A 14,005-nucleotide genomic window follows, 5' to 3' on the forward strand; every position below is an offset into this window, starting at 1 on the left:
TCCAAAACAAATACCTATAATTTTATTTATTTAAATTAATTGTTTTTTATTTATATATATATATATATATTTACCAAAAAGAAAAGCAATTAGCTCCCACCTTAGATTAAGATTAGCCACCTGCCTGCACGTGATACATCCCTTACTCCCGCACAGCAGCAGCAGTTTCTGCCCTGGCACACCAGGCCGCTCTCTGCCCCCCTACCAGACTCCAAACTTTTGACCAACTGACCCAGACTGGCCTCCAGCATCTGGAAGTGTCCCAGCCAACCCAGGACGTTTGGTCACCCTGATTTTGCAGCTAATTTTTTTTACCAAAAGTACCTCAAAAAAAGAACAGTTCTAACAAAAATTGTATTTAAGAAATGACGTGCGCGCTTGCTAGACCTGAAAACATGGTGCTCAAAATGAATCAATATACACATTTATCTCTTCTTCTCGATTAACAACTCAACTACATACTTTTCTACTTACATTAATACACAACTCAGTTGTACAGTAAGACTTTACACTTACAAATTAAAGGGATAATTTTCACAGGTATGAAGGGGTAGTTTAGTGTTTAAATCCCATGACTGAAAGTAATCTCCTAAATGCTAACAAAAGGTGGCCCACCTCGCTGCCAACCACATGAACCTCTTTTTATTAAACACCCACCTACTTCCTAGATGATTCAGATGGAACAGCATAACCAATAATCATAAAAAAAACAAAACTCACAAGAGCATCAGTAACTTTCCTCAGGTAAATTAGTCCCCCTGACTTCTCTTGTTCTGTTCACACAATTAACTGTTAGCAGAATACAGCTCTTATGAGATATTAAAGAAGTTCAGCTCACTGCAAGACCTAGCCTCCCTGGGGCAGCCACATGTCTAATTCAATACAGTACCATTTGTTATTTTCTAGTTATTAAAACAGAAAGCATCACAAAGCTATGGTCATGTTATAGAAAGAAAAGAATATGGCTGTAGTAGCATTAAATATTGTGGGTAACATTAAATGAGGAAATATATCGAATATAGAATATTTTCTGATAAACAGTGTTTTTTAAACCACAAAGACAATGTCTTTCCACATGAAGGAAGATGAGGATGGCAATTTTTCACTGAAAAAGTATGTACTTTTCTCCATCAGGTTTTCATTCAATCTAGTAAGTCTCCCTCATTTATTAGAAACAACCTATGTAATCACGTAAACAGACATAACTGCAGATGTGTGTGTTATTTCTCGATTTAAAAAAGGAGCTTATACCTATTTATAAATTTTGACAGACGGTCTCAATTTCCAAATTTTCGCTAATTAAAATTTTTACATCAACAGATGATGGGAAAAAATATTCATGCTTCTTCTCTCGCATACTTCATTCCCGCCTCTACACATCATTAATGTGGCAGAGCCACACAACTACGTTATTGTTGACCCTTGCCAGGTCCTCATCCTGGGTGTGCGGCACATGGGAGGAGGCAGTCCAAGAACAATGGACTGTTCTTAAGCCAATCATATAGAGCGTGGCATTGAAGTGACCAGCTTTAACGTGAATCCTGTCTAGATTAATTCATAAATTGCAGGGGAGCTTGCACCCGGGTGGACAGGGCGTTGTGCTGGGTTGCTTATGAAGCACTTGAGATGGGACTCAGTCTCATCCTCCTTTTTGTGGGGTTTTTTCAGGTGCCCATAGGGCACTGCTCCCACCTCCACACTGTTCCAACAGTAGCCACGCCTCCTGTCTAAATGACTTCCTTGATTTCGGTTGCTTATGTACTGGTTACCCCAAAACTTCATGAACCAAGTGCTCCTGGTTTTGTTGGGCACGCTGAGCAAGGCCAAGGCCAAATATTCAAGCTAATATTTAAAAACGGAATAACGGATGGTTATAACAAGGTGAGAGTCATATAGAATAGGAACTAAAATAATGTTTAATAAACACTTTCCATAATATTTTCTACACAGAACAGACAATAAAGAGTCATGTTAGCTTCAAACGAGCACAACAAACAGCTTTTCAATAGTTTTCTAGACAGAGAAAGACTGATATTACTAACATTTACCAATTAATTCCCAGCACAACTGTTATTTAGGCACTGGCCTATTAATGTCACCTAGGGCTTTTTAATTGCCTGAATATTTATTCATTTAAGATTCTGGCTAAAGTTAACGCACCTTTTTAAAAGTGATGGGTAGGATAATAGTAGGTTTTTCCTGTGAATTTTAACTTTTTAAAGATTGAAAAAAGTTTTTTTTTTAAAAAGAGAGACACAACAAATAAGCATTTCCGAAAACAAAGTAAAACGGTGGTTTAAGGTTTGGCTTCATTTGTGCATGTGCGTCTTAACTTGAGAAATCTCTGTGGATTATATGTGGAACATATAAAGCTAATAGTAAACATTTGAAAGTTACTTAAGTGAACACTTCTGTAGTAGTAATGCAACTTGCTGTAATATATTAGCATAAAGAATTGTGAGAACTAACAATCCAGCCTTGGGCAAAAACTTCACTGCTTTATATTTGCCCAGTCAGCTTTAAATTTCCTTATGAATGCTTAGACAATGGCAGTGAAAGCAGCCTATTTTACAGTCAAAGCAGCTCTGTGTTGGTACATTCAGCAATTTACATAATAATAAAACAAAACAAAAAAACTCCACAGTGACAAGCTTTGTGTGGTTTTGTTAGCGATATCAGGTCGGTCTTCTAATACGTTAACAGAAATAGTTTCATATTTGTGGTATAAATGTATTAAAATAAGCATCTATCACCTATTTGAAGAATTAATTTAGACTATTTTTAATTATCTTATTAAATTGCAGGCAGGAACATCCCAATTAACTGAAATAGCCAGAGAAATCCAAGCACAAACAACAATATTTAATGCTTGCTCTGGTCTCAGTGTAATTCACTATTATTTAGAAGGGTTCAACATAAACATATTTATTCAGGGAAAATGTGGATACATTTCTACAACAGCCCTGTCTCTTGAAAAAGGGAAATAATATTCCACATTAATTCTGTCAACAAACCTAGCTTTAAGCTAAGTTTTTTTCAAAAGTAAAAGTTTCCAGAATCTTAAATGTAGTATTTTAAAGTTAGTTACCCAGGCCTCTAATTTGAATTGAGTTGTTTTGCTAAGAACTGAATTCAAACTTTACCCCAAATATGTGAGGTTTTAGACACTGATAATTTACCATCTTAATGAGTCAAATTTAATTTTATTTAAAGACTTCTCACCACAAAAGGCACACTGAGATGCACTTTATGTACAGTTCTGACAAGAAGCAAATCTGTTGTATTGAATTACTTTTGTTGCAAATATTCCATAATTAAAAAAAAAGGAAACAACAGCATTACTATTCCTACTACTTTTTAAACCTTAAAACAGCAGAAAGAAAAAGGAGCAAATGTTTCTGGCACTGAAAAGTATATTAAACTAAAATGAAATGCATTATTCTACAATAGTTAGAATAACGTGCAATAAATATTTAACCACTGTATTATTGTTCATTCCCTCTTGCCTAAAAAGCGTTCATGGGTTTACAGTGCAAAGGACATTAAAAAAATAGAGATACTTAAAAAACACGTGCTTCTTGTACATATTTAATGGATCAAGTAAGTGCTCAGTACCATAGTACCCAGACTTGTTGGTGCACAGTAGTTTAAAGCATATTTTCTGACCCCAGATTCCTTATAACATTCTATATTCTGGTTCCTCTGGAAGTTACCAGATATTGACTCGATCACAATTCAGCTGATTGTCAAAGGAGCCTAAAGAAGCAGAGCTACATTTTTTTTTAAAGTACCTGAATACTTAATAACCACTGTGCCATTTTCAAAAATGTTCAGTCTGTCTATTTCTGGAACCCAAATCCTAATTTTACCATCATAGCAATTTATAATATTTATTTATTTATTTTTGGCTTCCCTGCCTGTTGACAAAAATACCAATTAAGAAGTTTTAAACGCCTCCAAAACATTTCAAAGGGCCAGCTGGACAAATGTATGTTACAAAGGTGGCTGAGACTCCAAGACAGCACCTCTTTCAATGAAGTACTACTTTGGAGCACTTCACTTTTTTTTTTTTTTTTATGTTTGCCTGGGTGAAGTGGACAGGGAGGGAAGGGGAGTAGGTGGGTAGCCTACCTGCTGTCCAGCTGCCAGGTCCTGCCTGCTCTAGGTCCCAGGGAGTGAGCATCCACCACCTGCCTGTTCAATTGTTTTGGGATCTTTGCTTTCCCATCCCCTCCATCTTCTATCCCTCTGAGGGTGGCAGAGGGGGTTGCTGCAAGTGAAGGTCACTTCAGCTTGCTCTAATGCCCACTGGCGGGTGCTAAAGGTGGCAGAGTTTTAAAACATTCCAGCTGGGGAATGGGACAGTGGGGGCCTGTGCATAGGCTCCAACTAAAACATTTACAAGCATGTTTCACTCAGAAACATTTCAACTGCTATATCTGGAGGCACCATGTTCTCTTGCATCCAATCCCTCCTTTACCCCATGCCATGCTTTATGCAATGAACAGCTTTACCTGTACCAAGCTACAAAGCCACAAACCCTCTCTTCTCTTGAGTCTTTTCAAATCTTGCTATTGTGATGACCTTAACAAAAAACTCCGCTATTTAATACCTCTACTACTTAATGGAAAGACAAAGTGGAAAGTGGGAAAAGTCAATACTCACAATACTACCAACCTAAAACTAGAGAGCAAATGTACTGAAAAAATGTACAAAAAATGTAGGCATTTCATTGCCTCACTCTCCACTATCCTTAGTTTGCTGCCCATCATCAAACTATGAAATGTTCCCAAGCAGGATGCACATCTACCACTGCACAGTGCCTACTGTCAGGGAGTCCTAATACGTCACTTCCATTAGATACGTACCACACTTCAAAACCTTGACATTTTTAGATGTTACTTAACCGACCTTACTACTCCAACGAGTCTGAAAATGAAAGTTTTATGTTATAGGACAGGAGATTCCCAGCAGCTATTCTAACCCTGAAAGTGGAAGACATCTCATAAAAAAAGATGAGAAAATTGTGTCTTAGAAAGGACTTATGTCACATTAAAGGATTTTTTAAACGTATTAATTCCTTACTGCAAAACAGTCTGGCACAGTTGGGCTACATAAGCAGAGGACATAAAAAAAGAGAGCCCAAATAAAGCTGTAACAACTTTCTGAAGCATTTTTTCTGAAATATAAAACATATATGAAAGACAATGATATGGGGATGATCCGCATAATTTGCCCATTGAGATCATCTCAAACTGGGGTCATTTGAACCCAGTTTTCCTCCTGCCCAGGCAGGGGGTTGGACTTGAAGATCTACAAGGTCCCTTCTGACCCTGCTTCTATGAAACTTATTCTAATGACATTTTCACACTACATCACCAAGTTTTCAATGCATCTACATAGAAACAGATTAGGTGGTGACTGAGTGATAAAAATGCATATTATGGACTTCTTATCACTTCACCCGAGTTCTGCCTACTCATCTGCTTCCAACAGAATTTCTAACGTTTCAAATTTATGAGCAACTTAAAATAATCTCACTTTCAAATAAACCTATCACATATTTTAACATGTTCCTACAAACATGGAATCCCAACCAAAAAGATATTGCCTTGGATTCAACATAAATAATTTTATGTCCATCAGTATTCCAGAATTAACTTTGTTAACTGGTGACCCTACAAAGGTAGAAACGTAGACATTATACCTGTGAAAAAGGAAGATTCTTGCATCTAGAAAAACTACCGTTTTTCTGATTTTAGATATTATTTTTAGTTTCCCTTCTTTGTAAAAATCTTGAATAATTAGATCCACTGTACTAGGAATGCTCAGCTTTACAGGGAGAGTGATAATGAAAATCGTTTTAAAGTTTAAAACATGAGAAATTTTCAAGTCCCCCCTCCCCTCTCCTTAACTATGTGGCATATACAGAATATAGATTACAGTGACAGAAAGCTTCTATTGCAACTCATTCTGAATGATTCATATAACACATTTTAACTTTTGTTCCTAGACAGTAATGCCAATACAGTCTTAATAACCATTTCTCAAAATGACATTCTCTCTGCCATGCTAAGAATAGATGACAGATTTCTTCTGGGACAAAGCCTTTTATTTTGGGATCCTAGAGACCTACATGCCCATCGTTTCACTTCCCATCGTTTCACTTTAAGTACCTGTGAAGTATTTGAGATAACACCCTCCTCTCTTTCCCCCCTCACTTGTTTTGATGCAAATGAAAGCTCAGGACAATCAGACCCAGGATAAACCGGACATCTGTTTTTACCCCCAGAAAATAATTCTTGCTTACACACACAGAGGACATTTATACATGTCTGGGAGGTGTCGGGGGGGGGGGGGGGAGGGGGCAGCAGCTTTAATTAGAGCAGTTCCAAGAGCTGCTCTAATTAAAGAGCCTGGAGCATCAAGTGCATCAACGTCCCTGTGCTGAAAAATAGTGGTGGGGGAGCTTTAACTAAAGCTCGGCCAACGAGCTTTAAAGTGCCTCTGCTGCCATTTTTCAGCGTGGGGACACTGATACATGTGACAATGGAATCTGCTGGAACACAGTAATCATCATGCTCCAGCAGTCTTGATTAATCTGCTCCGACACACGATTAATCTGAGCCTGCTGTGACACACTGTAATTACAGTGCATCGGAGCAGCCTTGCTGCACGTGTATAGGCACCAAGAATGGCAGTCATGTAACCCCCATCAGGCTCTTATTTTGGTAACATTTTTCTTTCTCGTGGGGTCTGTTAAGTAACGTCCTCTAAAATCTATTATCTGCAAGTAAGTTTTCTGGGTCTAGTTTTACTGATAAAAATTACAAAAAGTTAGTATAGTGTTCAAGGGAGAGACTACAAATATTGGAACCCCTGGAAGTTACCAAACTATAATGATTAGTCAAACTTACGGCGATGACTCTAGAATAATGCTGTTCGCCTGCGTGGAAGATGGAGATCTGTGATTTGCAAAAACTTCACTTGGTGAGGTGTGAACTACATGGTCCACTAAGTGTCCAACTGAAGATGGTCGTAAACGGGTTCCCTCTTGAGTGAAAGCAGAGTTGCGACTAAATGGGGGAAAAAAAAGTCAAGTAGTTGGAAAAAAAAAAAATGCAAAAAAACTTAATTTCCCCTTTTTAAAAAAAAAATTGAGTTGCCTTCTAAATGTAAGCATATGATCCTATAAATAATTTTAACACACTCAATAGTGAATTCTCATTCTGTTAAGAGATCCTTTTCTCGAACCTTTAAGTTAAAATTTTAAAAATTTATTAAAACAAGAATAGAATCAGATAAGTTAGCTATTATTCATATGTACTGCATACAACGTTTCAAAAATCCTTTTGTCATAAATAATAAAGGACATTCATATAATAGTTCTAGGAAAGAATAAATCAATTGCACTTTAAGTGCTACAGTCCAATGGATGGGTCACTGGACAGTCAGGAAGACCCGAGGTAAAATTCTGCCCCTACTGAAGTCAATAGCAACCGTCCAATGAGCTCAAAAGAGTCAGGATTGCAGGTCTAGAATTCTATTTCTAGCTGAGTCATGAACCTTGTTGCAGGACGCATTTCATTTGTATCTCAGTCTACTTCTGAATATATGGCAGTTGCTTTCATTTTCATCCACAGAGTTCATAGCTTTTAAAAAATGCTATTTAAGGTGTAAGGCATTATTATTCAACCCATAAAATCTCAACTCTAGGTTATGTCATATATTAACATAACATTCACTACATAACGTAACGATCTTTTAACAGAAGTTCTGCATTATGCAGTCAAAATGTTAAAAAGCTACTGCAATTTAAGCACCTAATATTACACTTCCTATAATCCTGCATATTTCTGAGGTGTACTTGGAATGATTATCAGTAACATTAAGTTTACAGTTCTAAATAAAGGAAGATAAAAAAGCCTGTTTGTTGAAATTACCGTGAAACTGAAATAGACTTATTTTGCTAAAGAATTAATTGAACAAACGAGTTTATTTATAAATAAGGATGGACAGACATGCTTGTGAGAGCTCATCATTCTACTTACTGATTTGGGGTTCCAGGTGGAGATCGTGATGGTAGGCTCTGAGTTTCTAACCTGTCATCTGACAGTGAATTTCTACTTACTACCTCCCAGTCCATTCCGCTCATCAATTTCCGTGCCAATGGTTTACTTGGGGACCTAAAAGAATAAATGAAAATAATTTACCCTAAAATACAATTATTTATATAAAGCTATTAGATTAAATTAGGAGCCCCACTCCACAAGAGAGAAAGGACATGATTGAGGTAGAGCACTGGTGACTATATCATAATGAAGAAAGCCAAGTTAAGAAAATAAAATCTGCTGTGTAAAAACCTAGATAGGAATATCAGTACTAAAAATCTCTTAAAAGAACAGCTATAGCCTTTAATATAGAGATGGAGTTGGAAATTGGTATACGAGTCTGGATTCTTCCATGGTCACCACTCAAAGAAAGATGCGATGTATTTCTGCTCCCGAGATAAGTTTCGACACAAAAAGGCAGGTACAGAACCATTAGAAGCAAAAAGCTGATGAGCTAAAAGTGCAAGGACTCCCTCTCTTCACTTTCTTGCTTTCCAGTAAGGGTAAAAGATTAGATTCCAATATGAAATTGCATAAATACTCTAATTAATCCTGCCTGTTTTCTTTTCTACCTTACTGACTGTCTTAAGACTTCTTATAAGCCTCTCAAAATTTATCAAGTACCAACCTAAAATAGGTTAGCTCTTGGCCTTATTGCTCCCGTGGGAAGGCCGAGTCGGAATCTCCTTCCCCCCTGCATGTAGTTAGGAACCTGATTTCCAGTCTAAATTTATTCGTAGCCAATTTATACTTTTTTGTTCCTGTGCCAACACAGTCCTTTAGCTTAAGTTGTTCTTCTCCCTCCTGGATGTATTTATATAAAAAGCATCATATCTCATCTATCTTCATTTATCATATCTTAACGATCTTCATTTCACCAGGTTAAGCCAGCCAACCTCTTTTAGTAAAATGGATTCTCCATTTTCCTGACCATCCTACTCTACTTAGCATCTGTTCCAGTTCAAATTCATCTTTCTTGAACAGGGGTGACCAGAATAGTATGCAGTATTCCCTCTCTGTACTGGAAATATCCTGTCCAATACATTTATGATAGTTTTTGCCCTTTTTGTGACCATAACATATAGGTAGCTTGTAGTCACTCGCAGACACTAATATACCCGGATCTTTTTTCATCTGTCCTTTCCAACTGATGAACCTTGACCTGATAGCAGGAATTCTTCTTAGTAGTCCCTAAGCACACGATCTGGCACTTGTGACACCGAAAATCATCTTTTTTTTCTCTTATACCACTCCTCCCAAAGGTCATTCAGTTCCTCCTGTACCTTATTCTGATTCTCCTTTGTTTTGGTGATGCCTCACAATTTTGTCATCACCTGGCTTCATTTTATGCCATGGTTATTTCATATCTCTTCCCCATTATCTCCCTGCACTTAAGTATTCTTTGCTCCAAATTTGTTTTACAGCCTTGAAAACTACTGAGGTGAAACTTAACAGGCTTTCAGTTGCCCAGATCACACTTCCCCTTTTTAAAAATAGAGACATGTCTTCTCCAGTAGAAGTGTTACTCCCGCTTGATAGATTTATTAAAATTCCTTGTCATCAGACTCGCAATTTTGTGTGCCAGTTTTTTTAGCATTTTAGAACCAAGATTATTTTGCCCCTTGGTTTGTGCCTAGCAACTCCTCTGAAGTTTGCCCCAATCTCATACGTGGCAATTGCCAATGCTACATTCTCCATCCCAGGGGCCACCATGCTATTGCCCTATAAGTCTAATATAATAAAAGCTGTAGTGCATCTGTCTGCGCGTCTGTCCGTCCATAACACTCCGGGCCAACTGCGTATGTGCCACCCAGAGCCTGACGGACAGACATACAGGTGGAGGTGGTTGGGGCCAGGGTGTGCTCTCCGCTGAGGGGGGACTGGCCCCTGGGTGTGGTGCAGGGCGTGTGGCCATGTGGGGGGGCGTGGCACGTGGCACACAAGGGGCATGGCAAATGGCTGCAGAGTGCTGTGCAGGGAGCGGGCACCCCCTCCCCCCCCCCATCTTTCATGACAGGCACTTTGCTATTATACCAGAATCCTCCTTATAAAACACGGAGGCAAAATATTTACAGTGGTTATCTTTAACAAGGACTCCGCCTTCTCCAGAGCAGCCCCACTTCCTACTTCCTTGTTCTCTTTATGTACGTGGTTAAAAAACATTTTGCTATTTTAGTTTCCTTTGCAAAGTCTAGCTTGCCCTGTCTTGGGCCAGTTCTTACTTCATCCCTGCACTTCCTCATGTCCCAACCATACCTAGCTTTGCTGTTCAATCCTCTTCCCTATTCCTTGTAGGTTTTCTGTCTATGCTTTTTAAGGCGTCTCCGTAAGGTCTGGAGTCCCTCTCTGCACATTTTTCCCTTTTACTTGGGATGAAACTAGTTTTTACAACACTTCCCGCTTAAAGAAATTCTACTCCCCGCCCCTCCCCCCCCCCAACACACACATTCAAATCCTTGAGCTTTTATCCAGGTGATTTCACTAACTAAGCCCTTTAATATTCAGAAGTTACAGACCTGTTTATTTTACTTCTTCATTTAAAGTTCACTTTCTACAATCACTTGTCTTTAACTTCCTCAACAACTACCAAAACAAAGGTTAACATTGCTGTTTCCATTGGTTACGTGATTCATGAAGAAATAACATTTGTTCACCGATATATCTAGGTAAAGCTCACATATTGACAATTCTCCAAAATATTTCTCTAACCACCTGAAAGAGATCTCTGCTCACATCCAAATCCAGTACTGCAAGCTGGTATAATACCTTAGGATTTACCAGGAAACCTACTATTTAGGAATTTTATTAGTAGATGTTTAGGATTGTGAATCCAAAAAGATGACAAAGCCAGCAGGGAAATACAGATCGCCCAAGTGAGGGACTAACATAAGAGGGATGGGGGTGAGAAGGGAAACGCAACTATGTTACAGAAAATACAATGGTAGCCAGAAAAAAATATCATAATTAGCCAAACTCAGGAACGGGATATTTTATATGCTTATTTATTTACTCACAATTTATTTCAGTTTTGTGCCTTACCAAGCCATGCAGAAGAAGCTTGAAAAAACCCAAGCTCTAAGATGAGCAAAATGTCAGCTAGGAATGGTTTATTCCCTGTATGGTGATATGCGCTGACCCTACATTTTGGCTGTCGCTTATTATTTTCTTCTGCCAAAGTTATTAGTTAGCTTGTTTTTTACAGCACATGGATTAAAACAACTTTTTTTGATGAGTTACAGAATGTTACAGATATGTATAGTAGCTAAATTGTGAATGATCCAATTAAAGCTGGACACAACGTTTTTCACAAGTGATAGTCCAGTCTGAACATACTGCTGCATTAACTATTAAAGAGAGAGGGTAAGAGAGAGTGCGAGTGAGCAGAAGGAAAGGAAACATCTCATGTCTGCACGGATGTGTAAGCACATTATTCCTTTTCTCTAGCAATGGTTATCATTAGCCAGATCCTGCTGATGTTAAGCTTACAGTTGCATCAAACTATGGCCTTTGCCTGCAAAACAGCACTAAAAGGCAGATGTGCAAAGAGGTAAACGGTGGTATAACTGGGGTTGTTTAATTCAGGATAGAAAAGTATCGAGTTGGCTAGTGACACGCAAAAATAACTTTAAGGAACAGAATAAATAGAAGCTACAGGAATCATGAGTCAATGAGTTAATTTCCAAAAGCAGCTTTCAATGTATTTAAGTCAAGCAACGACTTTCAAATACATAAAGTAAATACTAAGACATCCTGATCTCAAAAGTACTGTAAAACAAAACAAAATGACAATATTTTTGCTCCCAATACTAATGAACTAAATCATGATGCAATACAAGATAAATAGATGGAAATCAGCAAAACTAAAGACCTTACAGTCTTTATTATAAATGCAGGTTATTTGTTCACAGTTTTGCATTAGAGGAATGTAATGCTTCATATTAGTATACAATTTGTTAATAAACACCTTCAGCTCCAGATTTAGAGGCAGTCTCATGTTAGTGTGCTCAAATTTATACGGAAAGGGGGAGAGGGTACAATTTCTTGCTCTATGTCACATAATTTGTAGCTACTACGTTTTAAAACCCTCAACCTATCCTAGGCCACAACAGATGAATACAACTTGCTATAAAATGAAGAAAGCTGGTGTTTTTAATTCTAGACGCAATCCCTTTCAAGAAAACCTACCTTATTTACTGCACACAAGTTCTGATCTCTTGGAACTACACTTGATCTGAGCCGAAAGGCTGAAAAGTACTACACGCATCTACCATCATAAACTGCAATGTTTGCGAGTAAACTTTTGGTTCAGCTACTTTATTAGCAGGTCTGTGTCCCACCCACATGGCTGGGCTTGTTGCCTCTATTTCCTGTTCTTTGTGGAAATTTCGAAGAAAAGTTACCACAGTACACAGCAACAGAGCTTTTCAATGCTGTGGTTTTTTCTATTTTTGACCTTGGCACCAATTTTCAATACTTCTCTATCTGACTAAACATTATCTCTCCCTCTGGTTACAGTTATACCATGACATACTTCAGCTAAGTCTTCTTCTGTATAGCATTAATTCTAGAAATCATCTAAAAATAATTTTCTGATATGGGTGGGGGAGGCTGGACCACCAAATCATTATAAATGCTTTTTGGACTTGGAGAATTAAGTACAGCCCTCAAATAGGATGCCCCATTGGAAAAGTTTATATCAGAGGTATCAAAAGTATGGGCCACATGCCAGATCTGGCCTGTGGAGCCCTGCCATCCATTCCCCCACGCTGCCCTAGACCTTATCAGACCTGTGGCACAGGGTCAGTCCACGGGCCGATCCGGCCCATGGCCCCCTCCCCCAGTGTACTTGATCCAACGGTGCTCGAGGCAATCTGGGACCCACGCTGCGTGCAGTGCAGATCCCGGGGTGGGCAGAACAGTTTTGTTGCTGGGTGCAGTGCAGTTCAGCTGAAGCAGCAGCTGAGCTGCACACGGTGCCCACTCAAGCTGGTCTGGGACATGTGTTGCATGTGGCACTTGCAGACACCATGTACAGCATGGGTCCTGGACTGGCTGGAGCAGATAGTGTGTGCAGCACAGTTCTGGAAACATAGGAGTGGGGAGCAGGTGCTGCATACTGTTCAATCTAGCCAGGGTGGCCACGGCATGCAGCTGCTGCTCTGGCTGGACTACACCATATGCAGGACCTGGTCAGGCCACTCCAGGTTCAGTCCCAGTCTGGCTGAAGCAGCCATCAGATCATGCATGCTGGGAGGAGGGTTCAAGGGTCAGGCCCGCTATGCACACCAGCCCAATGTCACTCTTGGACAACCAAGTTACATATTTCTAAGCTTTTAAAACTATTTATCAGCTTACTTGCCAAAACAGACTAACCAAGAGCAAACCAGATGCATCAAAAGCCCACTGAGAGTGAATGGGGATCTTTTCATTGATAAACCTCGGATCAAGCCCCAGACGTGGTTTTAAATAGGTTCCCAAGGCACAGAAACCACCACCTTTTTCAACGTGCCTCATTGTACATAAAGAAGATAGCATTATGAGCACTACATTCAGTTTAGTTTACTTGACCAGTAACTATGAACTGTCAAGCCATCACTTTAAACAGCTGATTCTAGAGCAATCCCATCCAGTGCTTTCAAAACAAAAAAGCTACAAAAATATTCACCAAGCAACAGTATGTAGAAATGGTTCCAACAGGCATTTTTTTAAAGTGAGATCTACGCTAAACAGAACTATTACTATATCTAGTATTGCAGGAATACAGACTTGCCCAAGAACATAAACAAGAGGCTGTGGCTGTGTGTGGGGGGGGGAGGGGGTTGCAGAGGTGGGTGTATGTGTGTGGCAGGGTTGTGGGGGCAGAGTGTGGATGTGTGGGGATTGTGGGATGTGGG

General features: G+C 39.1%; 1 protein-coding gene across 3 annotated transcripts in view; it reads right to left on the bottom strand.

Annotated features, from left to right (window-relative positions):
* The window catches only part of PTPN4 (protein tyrosine phosphatase non-receptor type 4), a 206,324-nt gene that overhangs the window by 41,852 nt on the left and 150,467 nt on the right, over nt 1-14,005 (bottom strand). For all 3 annotated transcript variants that reach the window (XR_009462146.1, XM_059727499.1, XM_059727500.1), the window contains exons 14-15: nt 8,052-8,186; nt 6,918-7,076 (exon numbers count right to left, since the gene is read on the bottom strand). Coding sequence is in view for 2 of the 3 variants with exons in the window: in XM_059727499.1 (XP_059583482.1) it covers nt 6,918-7,076; nt 8,052-8,186 (294 nt within the window). In the remaining variant the exon portion in view is untranslated. The remainder of the gene's footprint in view (nt 1-6,917; nt 7,077-8,051; nt 8,187-14,005) is intronic.

The sequence above is a fragment of the Alligator mississippiensis genome, chromosome 4 (assembly GCF_030867095.1).
Source record: "Alligator mississippiensis isolate rAllMis1 chromosome 4, rAllMis1, whole genome shotgun sequence".
Classification (NCBI taxonomy): domain Eukaryota; kingdom Metazoa; phylum Chordata; order Crocodylia; family Alligatoridae; genus Alligator; species Alligator mississippiensis.